Source organism: Cydia pomonella, chromosome 24, assembly GCF_033807575.1.
Source record: "Cydia pomonella isolate Wapato2018A chromosome 24, ilCydPomo1, whole genome shotgun sequence".
Classification (NCBI taxonomy): domain Eukaryota; kingdom Metazoa; phylum Arthropoda; class Insecta; order Lepidoptera; family Tortricidae; genus Cydia; species Cydia pomonella.
The window spans coordinates 6,800,196-6,822,332 of record NC_084726.1 but is presented as its reverse complement, the minus strand read 5'-3'; the positions used below and the strand labels follow the sequence as shown (position 1 = coordinate 6,822,332).

The 22,137-nt window shown below is 38.5% G+C and overlaps 3 protein-coding genes across 3 annotated transcripts in view; 2 read left to right on the top strand and 1 right to left on the bottom strand.

Moving 5' to 3' along the window:
- Positions 1–22,137, top strand: part of LOC133530847 (serine/threonine-protein kinase Genghis Khan) — a 72,673-nt gene that overhangs the window by 14,160 nt on the left and 36,376 nt on the right. The window contains exons 8-21 of the mRNA XM_061868903.1: positions 712–805; positions 3,469–3,525; positions 5,001–5,055; positions 5,496–5,626; positions 6,796–6,882; positions 7,457–7,578; positions 12,438–12,591; positions 13,222–13,339; positions 13,817–13,923; positions 16,020–16,148; positions 16,647–16,760; positions 17,711–17,845; positions 19,382–19,513; positions 20,082–20,195. Coding sequence (XP_061724887.1) covers positions 712–805; positions 3,469–3,525; positions 5,001–5,055; positions 5,496–5,626; positions 6,796–6,882; positions 7,457–7,578; positions 12,438–12,591; positions 13,222–13,339; positions 13,817–13,923; positions 16,020–16,148; positions 16,647–16,760; positions 17,711–17,845; positions 19,382–19,513; positions 20,082–20,195 — 1,549 coding nt within the window. The remainder of the gene's footprint in view (positions 1–711; positions 806–3,468; positions 3,526–5,000; positions 5,056–5,495; positions 5,627–6,795; positions 6,883–7,456; positions 7,579–12,437; positions 12,592–13,221; positions 13,340–13,816; positions 13,924–16,019; positions 16,149–16,646; positions 16,761–17,710; positions 17,846–19,381; positions 19,514–20,081; positions 20,196–22,137) is intronic.
- On the top strand, positions 7,586–9,935 carry LOC133530842 (uncharacterized). Its single transcript, XM_061868898.1, has 3 exons — positions 7,586–8,022; positions 8,183–8,444; positions 8,659–9,935. The coding sequence occupies exons 1-3, from the start codon at positions 7,828–7,830 to the stop codon at positions 9,921–9,923; spliced, it is 1,722 nt and encodes a 573-aa protein (XP_061724882.1). The 5' UTR covers positions 7,586–7,827; the 3' UTR covers positions 9,924–9,935.
- On the bottom strand, positions 10,478–12,132 carry LOC133530846 (uncharacterized). Its single transcript, XM_061868902.1, has 2 exons — positions 11,529–12,132; positions 10,478–11,203 (listed from the first exon to the last, which is right to left on the bottom strand). Exons 1-2 carry the CDS (start codon positions 11,654–11,656, stop codon positions 10,654–10,656), a joined length of 678 nt encoding a protein of 225 aa, XP_061724886.1. The 5' UTR covers positions 11,657–12,132; the 3' UTR covers positions 10,478–10,653.

The window sequence follows — 22,137 nt, the reverse complement described above, 5'->3', positions numbered from 1 at the left end:
GCCGTTAACCACTATACGAGTAATCGCCCAGGAGGCGATTGGTCATGGAAATCTGTTCCTGGGTCGCAGTCTAATAGAATCACTTCATTTATTTTCTTCGCTCAGCGTGTGTTGATTCTTTTGGTTCTTAACACATTGAGTACCGGGAACCCACTCGGCGGGTTCTCTGTTCGTAGTCGCTTTCCTCTAAGCGGGAAAACGATTGCATCGGCTACGAGCGTAGCGCTACGAAAACGTTCGTAGCGAATGTGTCATGTGTCGAACATCTCTCGCTACGCGTCTCACTCATCTCTGGTGGAAACGCAGTTTTAGGGTCTCCCCAGATATATCGACGCGCAATCGGCAAAAGCCGATCGAAAAAAAGCTTTATTTTTTCTATAGGCTTTTGCCGATTGCGCGACATATCTGGGGAGACTCTTATAAGGGCTTGTGCACAAATCACGCGAGGTTTATACGGCTACTTTTTGACCCCCCCACCCCTTGGTGATATTTGGTGAGGTTCTTGGCTAACTCCCCCTCCCCCACACCCTCCCCAGAAAAAGTATGTCTAGATATTTTTTCTTAGTTTCGTTCACTATAGAAAAATACACGTGAGGTCTCCTTATGCCCCCGAGTCCCCCAACTTGATCTGTCGTGATTTTTTCGTGAACCCCCCCCCCTATCGAACCTCGTGTGATTTGTGCACAAGCCCTAATCTGTTGTTAATTGCAGAGACATCAAGCCGGACAATGTCTTGTTGGACGCGAGCGGCCACATCAGACTCGCTGATTTCGGCTCGTGCCTTCGACTCGGAGACGACGGGAAGGTACTGAAATACATTATTAGTACAGATTACTAATTGTGACGTTCTCAAGCAAAAGGTATTCATTTAGGTAGGCATTTTTCGCTTTCCATAAGATCGAAATTTGCTCGTATCAATGTGGTACATTTTTCTTAAGAACGACACAATTGATGCATTGATAAAAAGTACCCCTATAAACTTAGAGCTCACGGAACAATCAGATTTTCTCCATTAAAAATATTTTACAGTACATATGGGGCTACTTTATAGCACTAGTGCGAGAAGTAGCATATTACGTTACTGTGTCGAACATTTAAAGAGCCATATGTACTGTAAAACGTTGTACGATACATGTGCGAATAGGTAATTCGCAACTCGTGTCGATTTAAAACACTCCCTTCGGTCGTGTTTTAATTTATCGCCACTCGTTTCGAATTTCCTATTTTTCGCACTTGTATCGTAAAGTACTATTTCATCACTTCTGTGTGGGTACTTTCTATATTTGGATTTGGACCACCGGGTAGATAATGATTTTCCCACTCTATGGATATTTTAGCTTACGAGCACGAGACTGTAAGTAAAGAAAACAACTTTACTTCCGAGCGAAACACAATAATTATTTGTTTTACAAGGAGGCAAAGTGCAACCAACGCAAGGAAAATACTAACTGTAAAATATCAAACGAAATGTGGCTCTTTAAAGTTTCGATATATGCACGGAAAGTGCTTATTCCAGCACGCGTGCGGGAAAGTAGCACCATATGTACTGTAAAATATTTACCTGACCTGTGCGAAACAACTGCTGCAGAGTTACTATAATACATGGAAATGATACCAAATAAAAAGCGGCCAAGTGCGAGTCGGACTCGCCCATGAAGGGTTCCGTACCATTTATGACGTATTAAAAAAAACTACTTACTAGATCTGGTTCAAACCAATTTTCGGTGGAAGTTTGCATGGTAATGGTAAAAGGTAAAAAACACACATTTTTTCACTTTGGAAGTGTCTCTCGCGCAAACTATTCAGTTTAGAAAAAAATTATATTAGAAACCTAAATATGATTTTTGAAGACCTATCCATAAATACCCCACACGTATGGGTTTGATGAAAAAAGATTTTTTGAGTTTCAGTTCTAAGTATGGGGAACCCCCAAAATTTATTGTTTTTTTTCTATTTTTGTGTAAACATCATAATGCGGTTCATAGAATACATCTACTTACCAAGTTTGAACATTATAGCTTTTATAGTTTCGGAAAAAAGTGGCTGTGACAGAATCGGACAGACAGACGGACATGACGAATCTATAAGGGTTCCGTTTTTTGCCATTTGGGTACGGAACCCTAAAAAGAGGTGTTGCCTTACATCAAATGGGATAGTTCTGTTTTTTATACATATTGGTAGCGATGAAATAGTAATGACAAATCCAAGTTATCCACCTCGAAAGCCCTTCGGATCATTGTGTGTATAATATACAGTACAGCGAGGGAAATTGTTGTAACTCGTATCTCTTGTATATCTTTGATGAATCAGGCTGGTCCTCTGAATCCACAGCACTCCTTTTGGGGCCAGCGTGTGTGGTAGCATTTCTTCGTCAACCTGATCAGGCTGGTCGAAATTGTCATTTGATGGTGGATTATCAATGAACGGTTTTTCAATGTCGGCGCACATCTCCGGTCCTGTATATTCTCGCACTATTGACCATTGCTGTAGTTGCAAATAGCTGAGCATTTGAGTCTGGCTTTCCTGCAACCACAGCTGCTGGTATAACCTTTTTTGAGTTACAGTTAGTTCAAAATTTTACAAACCTTTGAGAAGCCGTATCTTATGAACTATTTGGCTTACTAAGAAAAAATTATAGTCAATTAATTGCAAATTCCTTCTTCTTAAAAGTGTGCATAGTGACTTTTGCCGTAACTCCAGATTTTGGTGGAAAAAAAATTACAACAACTGAAAAAAGTCCTAAAATTTAATCGACTTTCATGTACTTTTCAATGATCCCAAGGGCTTTTGAGGTCGAAAACTTGTATTTGTTAATACAATTTCATCACTACCAACATATTAAAAAAACAGAACTACCTCATTTGATGTAAGGTAAAATGTACCAATTCCATGGCCTACTATTACAATTCACGTTTATGATTAAAACTTACATATTTTACCCATATTTAGACTGTTAGCTCACAATAGGAACCGTGCGCGTTGGAGGGTCTGCCATCTTGTGGCCTGAATCGGAACCATAAACATGCACATGTACACGTCACGTGTTTTCTTGTGCATAGTAGGTTCTGCCATCTTGTGGGCTACATCGGAACAAAAAACATCACATTTACGCCTCGCGCCAAAAATCTGACGGCTCCTGTGCTGCCTCCTACAGTTCATGCACGCTCCCTATAAAGAAAACATATTTACACTTTAATTTTGAAGGGTATTTCGCCAAATTCCGATCTTCATAAATGTCATTTCAGTTCGTTTAACCTTTTCGACGCCGTGTCAAACACAAAAGCTGTCACTCGGACGCCACGTCACCGAAGTGTCAAAACTGAAATTTAACTTTAGGTAGGAACTAGGCACTGTAGGTCTATGTTGCTCTGTGGTCTGTGACGGATTAATTCGTCTTCGGCGTTGGACCTACGGTGCGGATACATCCGTTATTGGCGTTAAAAAGGTTAATAATAACTATTTTTTCAGGTGCAAAGTAATGTTGCAGTAGGAACTCCTGATTACATATCGCCAGAGATTCTTAGGGTGAGTATTCTTCACTCTTTTTTAGCACTTGGAATGTCAAAAATCTTTACATCCATAGTACTATACTCTGTAACTTCAGCTATTTAAATAAAAAAATAAATAAAAAATTGTACATTTTCGGGTAGTTATAACATTTATTGGTTAATCAACCTGTGTCTGTCACTCAACGACCTGACTTTATCCTACAATATTTGATCATGTAATGTTTTCATCTACCCTCAACTGGCTTAAGGAGTCATTTGAGGGTAGATTTTGTATACTTTTATTTAAATACCTAAAGATAGAGAGTATAGTAGTAAAAGCTTTATAGAAAATACCACAGCAAGAGACGCCCTCCTAGCTTCGTCTGTAGAGACCCTGTCTATGAAGCAGCAGCAGGGTTCGAGTCCCGGTAAGGCTATTTATTTGTGTGTTTATCACGAATATTTGGTCCTGAATTATGGATGATTTCTTTGTATCTTAGTGAATATTCACACACATCACGTCACGTCTCATGGTGTGATAAATCAACATTAGTTACTACATCTATTTTAGTCATTACTACTAAATATATCCTAGCCTAGTAAGTTAATGCTCACTCCATACAACGGTTTTCTTACCAAAAATACTATTATTTTCGTAGTCTACATCTAGCGTCAAGTAGCGGAACTCTCAGTACTGCTACTCGACAATAGATGTCGCGGCAAACAAAAAGTCTAATGCTCAACGATTTTCCGCTAATATTATAACTACGCTTCTTAATTCTCTTTGCTTAATTTGGGGCACCGACCGTGCGCCTCATGGCAAGACCATGGTGATTCTATATTACTATGTTCCATCATTGTATCTACCCGTGTTCTACGGACAATAAAAGAATTATAAATTATTATTATTAGGTTCAACATGAATGCCGGATTGTAGTTAATACCCTATAGAAATAGACATTCTTTATTGGTAATAATAACTTACAGGTCACATCTTACATATTATTCAATCATTATAAATTAGTCATTATATACTTATTATTTACATATTATTTCATAATTATACTTTAGTGATTATGCATACATATTATTTTATCTCTTTGTTCAATAAATTCTTTATAACTGTAGAAACATTACCCTATAGACATAGACATTATTTATTGATAACTTACAGGTCACATCTCACATATTATTCAATTATTATAAATTAGTCATTATATACATATTATTTCATAATTATACTTTAGTGATTACATATTATTTTATCTCTTTTTGTTCAATAATTTCTTTATAACTGTAGAAACATTGACCAATGAGCCATTTTTTAAATCTATATTTAAAGTTAGTGTCGCTTACAGCTTCTATTACAACTTTTGGCAATTTGTTGTAAACTACAGGTTCTGCAATATGAATAGACTTTGCAGTATTTTTGAGTGTGTGAGGGATGGTCTTTATTTTGTGCGCGTTTCGAGTGACCCGTGCATTATACAGTATATGGTGTATGTATTTCAGGCGATGGAGGATGGCCAGGGCCGCTATGGTCCTGAATGTGATTGGTGGTCGCTAGGTGAGTGCTGCATTAGGCTTTTATGTCATAAATATTATCAACTTAACTGCTAAACTGTACACAATTAATTATAGGTAAAGTGGATTGGATCAAAGACAATTTGAAATAGAGGTGCATTGTAAATAAAAATGTTGTAGTTACAGTAAATTTACTGCCATCTTTCGACACATGATTAAAACTTTTAGAACGCCTTTTTACTTTGATTCTTATTCTTTCACTGATATGTGTTAAATTTGTTAAATATCAAAAAGTGGCGCCATCTTACCGGGCATTGGCTAAAGGTTATGGCGCCATCGCTCAAAACGATACCGCCATACCTTTGGCCTTTGATCAATTATTTTATTTTCTTTGACAATTCACTTCTATTTCAAATTTTCTTTGATTCTATAAGTAAATAGTAAGTATTAAATAATTTTATGATATGAATTGTGTCATTTCAGGCGTGTGTATGTACGAGATGTTGTTCGGAGAGACGCCGTTCTACGCAGAGTCTCTCGTGGAAACATACGGCAAGATCATGAACCATGCTCGTTCTTTTAGCTGTCCACCGCCTCTAGAACATGCCAAACAGGTAAACTACAAAATCTCGTAAGCTTCTTATTCATTTTAATATCAAATCTTTCCCGAGACACATATTAAATATATTAAAACGGGTCACCCACGTGTTTTAAGTAGAAAAATTACTTGACATGATTCACTCCATACCGAGAAGCATCATCGGGAGCACGCGTTGGCGGACCGATGCAGGCTGCGGGCTGCAGCTCCGCGATCGATGGCTCGGCGCGGGTTTTACATTTAATAGCGTCTTATTGTTTGTGTTTGTGTCCCATGTACTAAAATTACCGTTCGATTCGATAAGTTACTACCTTTTATACCAAATTTGTATATAAAATAAGTTATTGGCAAAAATTTCATTTTTGTTACAAGCTTTTATTGCTGACTGTACTTTTTTTAGCCAGGAGACTAATACTCAATGAACTAATTCTAAAAACCCCAAAACACAATTAGGTTGCGTTGTTTTATCACAGAGTTCCTATGGCCACCTCCTGTCTCCATCATCAGATCAGCTCGATGGTACCATAATATTGCATTGTCACCCGACTTACATATGCATGCAAAATTTCAGCTCAATCGGAAACCGGGAAGTGGATCAAATTGAACTTACAAGATTTGATTACAGACCGACAACAAGACAGGTGAAACTAAATAAAAGCTTGTAATAACAGATGTGTTCGAAAAATTGGGGCAATCGAAATGCCAGTTTATGTGTGAAGTTGTAGGTGGGGGAAATACAAGCGACGCCAACGCACGACGTGGTGAAAATATTAACTTTCATGGGATGGCTGACAATTACATGTAATCTGAGACTGTGGTGATCTAGCCTAACGAGATAATATATACAAGCTAGCTCCACTTTAATTAAATATATTGTCAAATAACGGCACACAGTAATTTTTCACTTTACAGTACATATGGTGCTACTTTACTGCATTAGTGCGATAATTAGCACATTACTTAACTGTGTCGAAAATTTAAAGGGCCATATGCACTGTAAAACGTTGTGCGATACATGGGCGAAACGGTAATTCGCAACTCGAGTGTTTAAATTTATCGCCACTCCTTGCTAATATCCTATTTTCCGCACTTTTATCGAAATGTCCTATTACTGCCTTAGGTATGTAGTATTATAATATACTATAAAACACGAATAATATGTAACTTTATCATAATTCATTTCAGGTGTCAGACGAAGCGACAGACCTAATTCGGAAGTTAATATGTGCCGCGGACCAACGGCTAGGAAAGAATGGCTTGCAAGATTTCAAGGTAAACTAGTGCTAAAACTGTGGATATCTTTTAGGAAAAACTATACGCAGGCGCTATACCTCAGGCGAGGCATGTCTCCAAGATCAAGGTGCTTCGCATTGCAAGTCGGTTCGTGGAAAAGCGGCTCATTCTACTCGTAATACTCATCGAGACAATTGTAACAAAGCCAAACACAATTAGTTTGCGTTGTTTAATCACAGAGTTTCTATGGCCACCTCCTGTGTCCATCATCAGGTCAGATACCGTAGTTTCGTAATAATGCATTAATGTGTGGTAATGTAACGTGTATTTTAGATAAAAATCGGTTAATCTAGGTAACCATGGACTGGACCAAATTTTCAATAAGGCAACCTACTACAGTTTAGATTATATATTTAAAAAAAAATGGTAAAAAAACTGTCCGTACGCAATTTAACTAGGCATTTACCTATTTGCAATGCGTCAATGTGAATATTATCTATTATTTATTTCTTATCGCAAATAACATATGAGGTAGGGTCAATCATGGTCATTGAGGGTTTTCAACCGTCGTCTTGAAAAATCTTAGATTAATCTGAGATGACTTTTTTCGCAGAACCACGGGTGGTTTGCTGGGTTAGAATGGGAGGCGCTCCGCGAGATGCAAGCACCATTCGTTCCCGACGTAGCCAGTCCTACAGATACCTCCAATTTTGACGTGGATGACACCGATATCAGGTATAGTCCAATAGGCCTGTGTCGTAAATTTCAAAAATGGCTTATTTCGATAGTTTAGTACCTGTATTAACCCAAAAAAATAATATTTCATGATAAAAATTATATTTAAAACACATATTTTAAGTTTGAAAAAAATATTTTTAAACTGACGTAAAAACACAAGAAAGTGTCATGGCGTCGTGAATGACGTCACATAGTTGCAAGCGATTGTGTTCACTTACGGCGAAAGTTTGTTTTGTTTAAATAAAAATGGAAACTTCGTATTTTAAAAACTGTATAGTGCCCCAGTGTATAAATACAAGTATAAAAACTCCGACTAAATTATTCATACGTGTTCCGGTCAAGGAAAAAATGCGAAGAAAGTGGTTAAAACTGGCAAGGAGGAAAGATGCTCATTGTTTATCAACAACATCGAGAATTTATTTTTGTGAAGATCATTTCGATGTAAGTATTATTAAAAAAAGTAGTGACTACATATTCAACTCGTAAATCTTAAGAAAAACCAAAGCTTTTTTTGTTTTAAAATAACAATGCAACATTTGGTTTGAGGTTAGAATGTCTCATATTTGTATTGTGTTAAAACACAGTCTTCATATTTTTCCAGTTGCCAAACGATATGCTGAATTATACCGAGTACCATATAATGGGAAAGGTATCTTATGTGCGAATGAAACCAGGTTGTTTACCAAGTAAATTTGGATGTCAAGAAGACAGAAGAAAACGAACCTGCACCAGTGCAGAGCGGCCATACATGATAAAAAAACAGAGAATGTCTACAATAGCAGAGTGTCTTCAAGAAAGTTGTACACCTGAAAGTTTTACACCAAGTACTTCCCTAGAACAACAACCTCAAACAAGTTCAGCAGGTATGTAATAAACTTAAAATATTATATCACATAACACATACTAGGCCGCGAGGATCGAACCCGGGCCTCCCAGACGCAACTCTGGTGCCTAAACCGAAAACCAAAAAAATATAAATATTCTTCAAACTCAGATTCATACCCAAATTCTAAATAGATGTTTAATATCATGCACAGCTTCTTTTGATTCTTATCTTATATCTTGTAATTTTTGCAGGTTTTCAAACCATTGAAGAAAATACACCAAAAGTGATATATAAGCCGACAGCAGATAAATCCATTCAAGTAATCATTACACATAAATATAGAAGTAAAGCGATCCAGACCCATGTGAAAACAATAGATCAAGCAATATCACCTCTGAAGCCACCGATAACATCTAGTTCTACATCCCCGTTTAAAGTAACAACCTGTAAAAAATCAAGACCTTCTTCATCTATCCTAAAGAAGATTACTAGAAATATACTGATTCCAGAAGAACAATCTGACAGTGATATTTCTCTATACACACCGTCTGTGCCATCTGTATCTACTAACACAAGCTCACCATCAGTGCATGCATTACAAGTGAAATCATCTTCGGACTGTAGTGATTTTATTGCAGAAGACAGAAAAATAGAAGCAGCCGAGACCTTATTGAGAACAATAAGTAAGATTGAAAAACGGCCCCGTTCATATATTGGTGTGCCAAAAAATTGTTATTTCCTAATTGATATAATTAAAGACAAATTAGACATTCCCAAACATCATATTTTGTTATGTTTAAATAAAATAAGATTAGATTGTACATTTCATATTTTAGTAGATGATTTTGGAACTAATGCGTCTAGTTTAAGTAAGGTATTTACAAAAAATGTGCCTTTAATAGCTAGTGTTTTACGTCCCTTTATTGTGCCACTAGATAAAGATATTATAAAAAGGACTCTACCAATGGCATTCAGGCATAAATATCACAACGTAAGTTGCATTATAGACTGCCTTGAGATAGAGATACAAAAGCCATCTAAGGCTGTAAACCAAGCAATGACTTGGTCAGAATATAAAAAAGCCAACACTATAAAATATTTAATCTCATGTACTCCAAATGGGTTAGTTAATTATGTTTCACCCGGATTTGGTGGCAGAACAACTGACATGTGTGTGGTAGAGTCATGTGATTTTATAAAATCTTTAAATAGTGGCATGTGTATCATGGCTGATAGGGGCTTTAAGCATATAGAACAATACCTTAAGAAATCAGGTATAACACTAGTAAGGCCTCCTAGTGTAGAAAAAGGAGCTCAAATGACTAAAAGCGAGGCCAAAGAAACTAAACAGATTGCTAGTTTGCGCATACATATAGAAAGAGTGATTCGGCGCCTACGAGAATTTTACATGTTAAGACCTCATGCCTGCCTTCATTTTAATTTTGTTAAGATACTGGATGATGTAATTATTATTGCATGTGCATTGATAAATCTGCAAAATTCTTTAATAAAATAAAACTAAAACTTTCATGATTGTTTTTTTTATTATATACAAACATACATGAGCACACAGCACAACTATAGCAGCATTAAAGTCCAGCAATTTTTATTAACTACACTTCTATGTAAATACACATATTTACTCCACACTCTTATATAATAAAGGGTATATTTGATTTTTCCAGAAAACTATAAACTTATTATTAATTAAATTTTCAATATACTCCAAGTTAAATGGTATATTTATCAAAGTCACTTTTTTATTATTACTGTAGTCTGGGTCTGCTACACAAAAAACACATGTTTTTTTCTGTGTTAAGTACATTTGTAGTTGCATTTGAGCAAAATACTTTTCTGTAGCTTCTCCATTTTTCACATAATTTTTGTAAGTTTTGCTACTGCTGGGACATTTAATTTCAATAATACCATCTTGGAATATACCATCTGGTGATCCTGCGATTATTGGACATTTCTCACTTAGCATAAGTCCACATTTATTTATGTTTTTTTTTAGTTTTATTTCCACTGTTTTCCTGACTTCATCTTCTAGTACTCTGCCCCGACTCATTGCTACTGTGTCGGGTATTTTCCCTCCCAAAATAAGTGACACAAGTGTGCCATCTGCTGTCTTACAACGACTTACTTCATATGCTCTTGAAGCGGTTATGCGGCCATATCTTAATTCATACCATAAATTACACTTGTGCTGTTCTCTAGTTTCTTCCTCATCTTTATTTATTAAAGATTCAGTTAGACATATGTAAAAAATCATCAACGCCTTTGTGTTTGTATTTGCACATAAGATGATGCATCGAGATGGCATATGTGTCACTTAAAATGAAATTATTATGGTACTTTAAAAGTTCACAATTTTGAATTTTCCTCTTTCTTGCTTCATCCAAAAACTCTGTTAGCACTGACATGTTTGCTGGTAATAATTGATTACCATTTGATAGCTCTTTTGCTGTCATAAATTTTAAGCTGGAACCAACTCTGGATAATTTGGATTTTTTCCAGTAGCATTCTACTGCGGTACAAGAAGGCTCTTCACTACGGCGATGAACCCACATCAGGAAGGCTATTGCATGTTTGCAGCCACCCTTTGAAGCCACGCAGTCATGGCATTGAATGGAGATGATAATGTCCTCTTCTTCATCCACTACAAGTGTGCATCTATACAATTTTGCGTGAACTTTGTGTTCAGGACAAATCTTGCACTTGACAGTGCATAATTTATCATCACGCTTTAGCTGTACGTAGCTTATAGCGTCGTCACCGTACGAAGCTCGTGAAGACCTGAAATATAATTTGTTATTAGCTATTTACTTAATATTTTTAATTTGTTGCCCTGGGAGCAAACAAACAATTATTTTCTAATTCTTACTTTCGAAATAGGCAATTAAAAACCCACTATTCCACAAACTTGCGATAGGGCTTAAGACACTAAGACAAAGTAGTGTCTTTACAATATCATCTCTCTATATTTACATTGTAATTCTAACCTCAAAATCAATTAATTTGCAATTGGTATACATTCCTTCAAATAATAATTGACTACGTGCTAAAGTGAAATATACGTGAAAATGATAATAAGCAGTATTTTAGTATTGTTTATACTTACATAGAAGTTTTAACATTACGAAATTCCGATGAACAAAAGTCAGTGTTCGACGCGAAAAATCGGCCTAGCATAACAGCGTCAATTTTAGGTAAATTATTGCTGTTCGCTTTGATAAATCCAGGTTCCATGGCAGTTTATGCTAGTATTATCCGATATGGGTGGAAATAACACTCTCAACTTGTCGAAAAATGATAATAATAGAAAAAAACGAAATGACTTGTGCTGTTGTATGAAAATCATAACCAAACGTCAACAACAACAATGGCGCATATCACCATGTGACGTAATACGTTCTAATTGGCGTTCACGGCGGAGGGGCCAGGGGGGTATTTTTTTGATTTTAATTTGTAAAAATAACAATAATCTTATTTTTTTATGAGGAATTATTTCGGTTTTCCTTGATTAAATATTACAATTTACGCCTAGAAACATTCATCCATTGGTTTCATTGTTAGTTGACACAAGCCTATTGTTTTTTTTAATATATACATATGACGTTTTTGTACATTTGAACCTGATTTTCTAAGAGTTGATTATTAATCATAATCATATTGTAATGTACGATTTACATGAGATGGAATCAGAGTATTAAAGGTCAATTAAATGATAACTTACATACCTATGAACCTATGTGTCAATGTTGGCGAGTGGTCACAAGTGCGTGGCAAATAACTATGGTAGAGAAGATCCAAATTCTTCTCACTCTTAGTAAAACAATCGTCCATTGTATTGTATTGTATTCGGGCGATTTTCCGCACCTCGACGACTGGCGCCTATTTCGCGTGACATGTGGGGATGGGCTAGTCCTGCCAGCCCAGGTCCTCGAGGAATCCTGTCAAACCTTTGATGTTGAGTAGGACCCGAGATGATTGGCCCTGTCGTCGTCCATAATCGTCCATAATGTTTCAGACTATCAGAAGCGGTGCCACCTCCATCAGCGTCTTCAGCGTTCTCGGGCCTGCACCTGCCGTTCGTGGGCTTCACGTTCACGGCGGGCAGTCGGCTCTCGGACCTGGGGGCTCCCGCTACACCGCTCAGCCCCGCCAAGAACGCGCCCAGCCAGGTATACACCGTGTTACAGCCCCGCCGCTCGTGGGCTTCACGTTCACGGCGGGCAGTCGGCTCTCGGACCTGGGGGCTCCCGCTACACCGCTCAGCCCCGCCAAGAACGCGCCCAGCCAGGTATACACCGTGTTACAGACTATCCCAAGTGTCAGCGTCGTCAGCGTTCTCGGGCCTGCACCTGCCGTTCGTGGGCTTCACGATCATTATCAGGCCTGGCAGGCAAGGCAAGCGGCGTTGTTGGCGGCGTGCCCGCCGGCATACTGTGTAGGAGCCTTAAAATGGGGTTGGCCGGTCGAAGTATTCGACAGATGGCACCTGCAAAAGTTTTACTTGTCAATTCTACACTCTGTATCTTTAGGTATTTAAATAAAAGTTACTTTTAATTAAATACTTAAAGATACAGAGTATAAGAATAGTGACATTTTTTTTACAATTTTATGACTTGTATGCGAGCCCTTTATGCCGAATCCCGTAGAACCAAGAAACCTTTGACTGCGACCAACCCCATTAGCGCAATATTTTTCTCTTATGTTACCTCTAACTATAAAGGTAACCATGTGCAGTACGCGAGCAAAAGTCGTATGTTTTTTAACGACATACATAACTCAAGACGTTAATTATTTTGCAGGCTCCGTCAAACGCTGGCGACAGAGCGGCGCTGAAAGCCCTCGAGCGAGAAAACGCACTCCTCGCACAAACCATCGCCGAGTTGAGGTCCGGAGGACAACCTCTGGACGTTGGGAGTGGTAAGACCTTATCGATGTTACGTCTAAAATAAACGACTGCTCTTAAGACGCAGCCCTATGGGTCAAGACACTGGATATAGTTCTTTAGTTATTTATTATTAATATTTTAAGCGGCTCGAATTTTGTTTGACATACGATTAAAAAAACCTGTTCTCGGTGTCTGACTAAGTTGAAATATCGCATACCTTTTTATAACCGAGGAGACAATTAAAAATATTTTAATGTCATCAAGTTCCGCATTGACCGCTTACCATCAAGCATACCGCTTGTTTTCCACCGACGTACAATAAAAAAAAGCTCAGCAAGTTAACGACACTACCTCATTAATTTTTGGCTTTTACGCTACATTTATATTGTATCTATTCTTTATGACTGAAAAGTTACACCCTTTAAATTTTTTTGGCAGTCAAAAGTTTATGAGCAAATACAAATTCCTAAATATTTTGATTACATTCAAAATTTGTTTTATTGCTACAGAGGAAACAATCACATTGAAAGAGGAGCTCGCTGCACTGTCGAAGAGGAACGCGGAGTTGGAGGCGCAAGTGCGGTGCTGCGAGCAGCTCGGCGGAGCGGTGGCGCAGGTCATTACTGCTTTGTACCTTTCCTCATATAATAATAATAAAATATTCAACTGGCTAGAGTACATTTTATGCCTACAATATCTTAAGAGGCTGTCAATACCTAAAGCGCGCACACTGTCTATTTGTATCGGAGTAAATGAGAAAGCACTGTCGCATGTTACTGGGCAAGGGAATAATAAGAAAATTATTTAAATAAAAAAAAGTGGATTATTAGTGTAATATTTTACTCATTAGCGGTTTAGATAAATAAAAAATATATGTAATAAATATATATAAATACCTAAAAAAAAGGGGATTTTCTGTAATTTTGTAATATAATGTACCTACAAGTAATTACGGTTGTGGAAGAGCGGGACGTCTCAACACAGGCTTTGTAAGCCTAAAGAGAGCTATATGTCTGTAAATAGATAATAAAGATATATATATAAAAATTGCAGACCCATAAGTCAAAACAATAAAGACATAGAACCGTTTAATTGTGATTTTAAGACCAATCTTTGCAATTATTTTCTATCGAGCCGATTTCGTTCAATCATGTATCGAGTACAACCACGGTCTTTGAAATATAATTAATATGAACATATATTTCTCTTACTTGACTAAAACAAATAGTCTTTCTTAAAAAACTGTTTAAGTAACATCAATTTCAAGGACATTGGGTGTTGACAGCCCCTTAAAAGTTTCCTCGACTTCTACAGGATTTCAAAATCAGATCAAAAAATATTATTTGTAGAACTGGTTTAGTCGTTTTTGAGATCTTTTAATTATGTAACTAACACCAGTTCTTAACGAAAACCCCCTCCTTCGACTAGACTTAAATCGACCGGGATATGAACCGTGATTACCTTTTATACTGTTTTGAGCTCCTGATAACAAGACTACTCGTTAACAAGATGCATGTAACTGGCCGCAGTTACATGCATCATACATGCAGTTACATGTTAGATATTTCGCCGGAAATATCGGGAGATCGAAAACAATATAAAAGGTAACCACGGTTCATATCCCGGTCGATTTAAGTCTAGTGAAACTGACTGTGAATCATTCAAAACTGCCCCTCCTTCGACATTTTGAATTCGGTAAAAAAAAAATTGTCATTCGTCATTTTTAAGGCGTTAGTGAACATGCTAGCTTATAATTGCCTATTAGACTTAACCTCTATTTAATTTCATTGAAGTCGTTAGTACTAATTTAGGACCGTGAGATGTAGTACAAAACAAATAAGCCTACAACAAACTGCATACACTGCTAAAGATTAGCGTACTTCGATTAGATTGACGTGCCTCGTGCGAAACTACGATGCGTTAGCGTATTTTGAGCAGCGGTGTGGAAGGCATGCGTTAAAATCGTGAAGCTTACGCCCTCAAAACACGGAGGGTAAGCGTTGCGAAAGCGTATTCTAAAAACTTTACGAGTACGAGACGCGTAGAGTTTCATTCATTTCATTTGTTTATTTCTTTAACAATAATATGTTGACTCACATATATTTTTTTTAAATTCCGCTACCTAAAGGTTGTCTGGAAGAGATCGCTTTTAGCGATAAGTCCGCCTGTTGTTTACCTCTTGTTTATGTTGTATTAATTGTATTGTTTCTGTATTGAGGTGTGTAATAAAGATTATTTGTATTGTATTACAAGTGTTAGAGTTAAGTTCTGGTCATCAAGCGTCGCTTAGGCGTAATCCTTTTATAAGTGACATTTCATTACTTGAAACCATAATATAGTCGCTGGTGTTAGATATCTAGAATCTTAATTTCTCGTCAGATGAAGATTTTTTTATTTTTTGATTATCTCAGAAGTTGTGTTTTTAAGCGTGAATTACGCCTATGACTCACTACGAAGTGACGATTCAAATCTCATACGCTGCGCTACGGACTTGTTTGAACTTATTCGTGCTCGTAGCGCTCTCATTCGACGCGCGTATAACGATACGCTTTCGCTGTATATACGCGTAGATACGTGTGCTGAGGGTCTTAAAGTCACTGCGATTCCGTACCGTCATCGTATTTTGGGCAGCGGTGTGGCCAATCCTTTATTGTCCCATTGTAACGTGTTTTCCTATAACTTGTATAACCCTTTTGATGTTACTTATTTCAGGATCCATTGGCGCCTCAAGATCTAGTAACGAGGGTACGGGAATTGGAGATGATAGTCACGACCCTCAACCTTGAGAAGGAGGAGCTTATCAAGGACAAAGTGGACTCCACTGAGAAGTTGAGGTTACAGGTACGTAAACTCAAATATCTTCCTAAAAAGAAAGTTGTCTGTCAACTTTTTAGCTGTTGTTGTGTTAATAAGCCAGGGGATAAAAAATATGTAACATGTACATTTATCATAATAAGTATATACCGCATAAAAGAACAGTCTTTTAATTATTATTTTTGTGTAATTATAGGCGAGCAGCTGATTTATTATTGCAAATTAATGTATATCTAAATTGAAGGACTGGGTGTCTAGGGCTTTGACAGCACAAGTGTCATAAATTTTTGAATTAGGAAGGGCCTTTGCGCGCCATTGTCGCGGTAAATCTGAAAGGGAAACCCTTTCCTAGAGCTAAGCAAAATGAAGGGGTTAGCAATTCAAAGGGATAGAAAATGTTTGGGGCTGTTCGATAAACGACTAAGCCATTTAAAGGCTTTTTTCTGGGAATGGTGGATGGGTTACAGGATACAGGTTACAGGATAGACCGCCAATTTTCTACATTTGATTTTTTGTCTGTTTCAGGATAAAGAGCTGAAAGATGCCGTGGCGCAGCGGAAATTAGCAATGACGGAATACAACGAAGTGACGGACCGCCTGTCGGAGTTACGGCAACAGAAGCAAAAGCTGTCGCGACAGGTAATCAATAAATATTGTTTTCACATCAGCAGCTCGAACAACCCTACTTTCGTCACTCCAGGGAGTGAGATAAAGTAGCTTTTTAATTTAGTGGAGGCCATGAATACAGGAATATTTCTAGAAGCTTTCGTCATAATGATGATGCCTTTCATTCATTAATGTAAATCTTCTTCTTCTCGTGTCGATGGTTACGTATTTATCGTAGAACTTGTTGAAACCATCGTGGAGGAAGGATTTGCCGGTCAGCACAAGTGTTGACCGTTGCCCAGGGTGCGCCAGATGCTTAGGTGTATCGTAGAAACACATCAATTGCTCGTATTGCGTCTTGCGGGGAGGCTCCTTCCATGCACCCCAATTATTCAACATCAAGTTAACCACATTTATTAATGTAAATAAATGTGATTAACTTGATGTTGAATCTTTTTAAACTTTAATATGTTCTCACTACTGAGGTGAAAAGTTGTATGTGTTACACGAGAGCAAAGCTATTTTACATTTCGTGTTTTTGAGACACTCGCAAGAAAAACCAACTTTCCTCTCTTGTTGCACTAATAAAATAACTATTTTCTACTCGTCGACTGTACTGGTTTAATTAAGATTACATGATTACATGAAATTTGATAATCGAAAGGGATACCTCCATAGATTAGAAAGGGACAACACGAGTCGGCCCCGAATCACAGGGTTTTGTAGGAAGTTTCCTTTCCATACGGTAGTACTATTATTTATTCTGTGGTAATGCGAGGCATTTTATCGCGAAATTAGAAATTGGCGTTAAGGCGAAACCAAGCACAACGGGGTCACGTAAAGCGGGGTTAATACCCCGCAATTTTTTTTTACTAACTATCCTTACTTTACTTTATCTAACTTTGTTTTTTTTTGCTACAATAAATGACTTTTTATTTATTTTAAAATAATCTGCAGTAAAATAAATCATATCTTTGTTGTAGGTTCGCGACAAAGAAGAAGAGCTGGAAGTCGCCATGCAGAAGATAGATGCGTTGAGACAGGACATCCGGCGCTCGGACAAGGGCCGGCGGGAGCTGGAGGCGCGGCTCGACACCGCCATCTCGGAGGCTACTAAAGTACAATACAATACAATACAATACTCTTTATTGAACACCTCACATAGTTGACAATTTAATAATCTTACCTAAACCTACTTTACAATTTCATAGAAGTGAAACCAAATTATATAAGTCTGGTTTGAGCAGCAAAGAATGTTATTATTCTATAAGTGGAAACTGTTATGGCTTGTGTGTACTCTATATTTGTTTAAACATATGTATTATTTTTCGCTGTTTGTTTCCCAATAATGAATAAAAAAAAAAAAAAAAAAAAAATGTACAGAAACAAACAAAGACAATTTGATAGAGGTAACAACAGGCGGTCTTATCGTTTAAGAGCGATCTCTTCCAGACAACCATTGGGTATCGGAGACAATAAAATTAGAATATACGGTAAGTGGCACAAAAAAAAAACAACAAAATAATAATAATAATTCAAAGTCGAATAGAATATACCCAAACAACACAAGACATTAATATGAATAAACATACATTGCCATACATACATAACAAATATTTATAAAATAAAGAAACAACAGTGGCATTAATAATAAAAAATACTAATAATAAACGATTGAAGGGAAATATACTAAGTACTTCGTTGATTAATCATAAGAATCCCAGGAACCTAGTCATCTTCATACGGTAGGGTTGTTGACAGATCGCTGGCCCAATATTACAGGGTTCTATGGCTTACTTTAATCGAACTGAAATTTGAACATTGTCATAGTGACATTGAGTCGAATTTCAACTATATTGAAAATGTAACATAGAACTCTGTCGCGACATGTTTAAATTTATAACTAAATCTTTTTAAGGGTCGGTAACGCGCATGTAACACCTCTGGAGTTGCAGACGTTCATAGGCTACGGTGACTGTTTACCATCAGGCGGGCCGTATGTTTGTTTGCCACCGTCGTGGTATAAAAAAAAATGAAATCTATAGATAGAAAATGAGCAATTTATCACAATAAATTGGAAACTAAAAAATATGGGAGTAATAAAAATAATACAAGACGCAGCGGTCTGTCAGGCGGGCTGTCGGGTTCCGGTGCGGGCGGGGCGCCTGCGTCCAGCACCTCCAAGTGTCTACATGGAGCGGGTTGGGACCGGTGACGACATTGGTCAATCACCTCAGACTGCTCTCATCTAGTTTCAAGACACCTGTAGTAAGAATGGTATTTTCTGATGAGGTACCTAGATGGCAAAAGGACCCAGTCAGAAAATGCCTGTGTCCACCGAGGTATACGTAGTGCTTTTCTCGAACATGTGAGGAAATACCGAAATATATAATGTATTTAACGTGTGTGGCATACGTTATGAACACCGTTCGTTCCGCGTAGTTGTGCGTACGAATTTCATTTTTACTCGCTCCGTCCGCGCCGGGCGCGCGGCGCCGTGCGTCGTCGGCGCTGGGATAAAAATGAGGCACTTTGCGTTTTGGCTTTACGAACTAAATGCGACCATTTCCGAGCACGTTTGACAAAATTATTTTACGATGCATAACCATTTATCAGAATCACCGCCTTCTTAATAAATAGATGTATATTTCCAGGAGCGTAAATTGCGTGAAGAAACCCTCCGGTCGGTGCGAGTGGAGGCGACGGCGGCCGGCGCGCCCGGCGCGGGCCCGGGCTCGGCCGCGGCCGACGTGGCGCGCCTGCAGGCCGAGGTGGACGCGCTGGAAGTACGTTCCTACTCGCTTACCCGCTAACCGAACTGCCGGCCGGGGTGAGCGGCTGTCACTATAACACCCAAAATCCGCAACCAAATAACACTAGACCCTACTCATAGTGTTATGTTCCTGCCGGTGAGTAAGGTTGCTAGAGCTCAACGAGGGGGGAAAGGGAATTAGGGTCGGCAACGCGCATGTAACTCCTCTGGAGTTTCAAGCGTACATAGGGTACGGAGACTGCTTACCATCAGGCGGGCCGTATGTTTGTTTGCCACCGACGTAGTATAAAAAAAATATCTCTATCACCCTTGCCGAGACCACGTAAGCGTGGATGACAAGTTTTACGACCCCCGGTCGTCAGTTTCGTTTGCAAATATTGTAGCGTATACGCGTCACACCGCTCACGTGGCGAGTGCGTACTGCGTGTGTGCGATGTGACGTCTCTAATGGAGATGCATACGTTCCGACGCACACGTGCACGTTTAGGTACGCTTATCTAATAGACGCTGAGCTTCATAACGAGAATTTTTTTTAAACTGCTAAATAGAGAAATATCTAACGAAGACCGTTTTGTTTACAGTTGCAATATAAAGAGTCGCTCGCGCAACAACAGCAGCGGTACAACGCGGAACTGGCGTCGCTTAGAGAACAACTGCACGAAGGAGATGCCGTCAGGAGCGTGCTCAATAGAGAGGTACATAATTATACCGACGAGAAAACTCGAAGAAATCACACTGGATCATTCGTCGTCTGTAATCTTGTAATCAATGTATTTAAGCGTAGGATTAGGGAGAAGACCTCCGAGGCCCGCGCGTGTTCGTACCTGGTGCAGAGGTTGGCCATCGCTATCCAGCGCGGTAACGCGGCAAGTGTGATGGGCACCTTTGCACCCGGTGCAGCTTACGGAGGTCTTTTAGAATAAGATATTTATTAAGCATTGTACACGTAGTTTATTTGTATATTATTGTTTTGTGTGTATTTGTTTCTAATTGTATTTGTGTGTAATATAATATTCTACTTTTGTAATATTTCTTTAGAATAAATAAAATTTGAGATTAATGTATTTAAATAACCAGGCAATCTCATATTTTACACCAAAGAGAATTTAGTATAGAGGCGTGTTGTCAAAGTAAATCTTTCCACACAGGATTAAAACTCTTAGAAACACATATGGCTATTTGACTCATGTTTTTTCATTGTGTCGCCATCTACTCGACTATAGGCCAAAGGTATATCGCCATCTATTCGAGCATACATTTTTCTTGATTTTTCAATGCACGTTTTTAGGGTTCTGTACTCGAAGGGTAAAACGGAATTCCTATTACTAAGACTCCGCTGTCCGTCGATCTGTCGATCACCAGACTGTATCTCATGAACCGTGATAGCTAGACTGTTGCAATTTTCACAGATTATGTATTTCGGTTGTCACTATGACAAAAAATACTAAAAAGTGCGGAACCCTCCGTGGGCGAGTCCGACTTCGCACTTGTCCGTTTTTTTTTTTGTTAGACTAACTGTCTTATATATAACTACCCAATGAACGATTCAATGTGATTAAGACACATAGGTTGCAGGTTGTAAATCACCCAAAGCTTATTGTATAAACTGAAATAGACGCTTAAACGAAGCGTGAGGGTTAGCGTCCATTCCATGTTAAACAAATTCAATCCAATGCAGCGGCTTCAATATCGCTGCCCAAATTCTTGGACACTCGACGCCATTCTGCATGCTCCGCTGAATGCGAGATTTATATATATATATACATACTACGTCGGTGGCAAACAAGCATACGGCCCGCCTGATGGTAAGCAGTCTCCGTAGCCTATGTACGCCTGCAACTCCAGAGGAGTTACATGCGCGTTGCCGGCAGGAACACAACACTATGAGTAGGGTCTAGTGTTATTTGGCTGCGGTTTTCTGTAAGGTGGAGGTACTTCCCCAGTTGGGCTCTGCTCTAGATCTGGAATGACATCCACTGGCTGTGCCCTACCACACAAAGCGAGATGACATTCACAATGCCCATACCTCTCTTTTGGACGTAGTTTAAGGACGTACCCGGGTCCAAAGTCCGGGTCTAAAAAGGTCGATACTGGTGCCATATACTTAGGAACAATTGCACCGAACCTTGTGTCACCGTAATTGTCTCAGTTTCATTGGTCGATAGGGCCCGTATGCGGGATGCGGGAGATTTCCATAAAGCATGCCATAGGGCCCGCATTCGGCGAACTGTTTACATTGGTCGATAGGGCCCGTATGCGGGGTGCGGGAGATTTCCAAAACGCATGCCATTATGAGTTTCACATACCACCTTACCGCCTGTGGACCTTACCGACCCCGCATGCTTTATATCGATCGAGTTATCGACCAATGATACTGAGCCATTAAAGTATTCGCTAAGTATATTGCATAGAAAGTTTCATATCCAGTTCAGTAATAATTGTAGTTGGTGCAACTGGATTTTACTCCTCCTTGTTCCTTATTACGGAGGATCATGATCATGAAGCTGCTGAAAATGTTCACCACTCCTGTCCTTAGCGGTCTGAAACATGGAGGTGTCAAAGTTAAATCTATACTCTATATCTTTAGGCATTTAAATAAAAGTAAACAAAATCTACCCACAAATAGCTTCTTAAGCT

What these genes read in the sequence shown, in the direction of transcription:
- LOC133530846 (XM_061868902.1), bottom strand. Translation starts at nt 11,656, where the DNA reads ATGGAACCTGGATTTATCAAAGCGAACAGCAATAATTTACCTAAAATT. An exon ending in CGTAATGTTAAAACTTCTAT is followed by an intron (nt 11,204 to 11,528) that starts GTAAGTATAAAC and finishes ATTATATTTCAG; the next exon opens with GTCTTCACGAGCTTCGTACG.
- LOC133530842 (XM_061868898.1), top strand. Translation starts at nt 7,828, where the DNA reads ATGGAAACTTCGTATTTTAAAAACTGTATAGTGCCCCAGTGTATAAAT. An exon ending in TTTGTGAAGATCATTTCGAT is followed by an intron (nt 8,023 to 8,182) that starts GTAAGTATTATT and finishes ATATTTTTCCAG; the next exon opens with TTGCCAAACGATATGCTGAA. An exon ending in ACCTCAAACAAGTTCAGCAG is followed by an intron (nt 8,445 to 8,658) that starts GTATGTAATAAA and finishes TAATTTTTGCAG; the next exon opens with GTTTTCAAACCATTGAAGAA.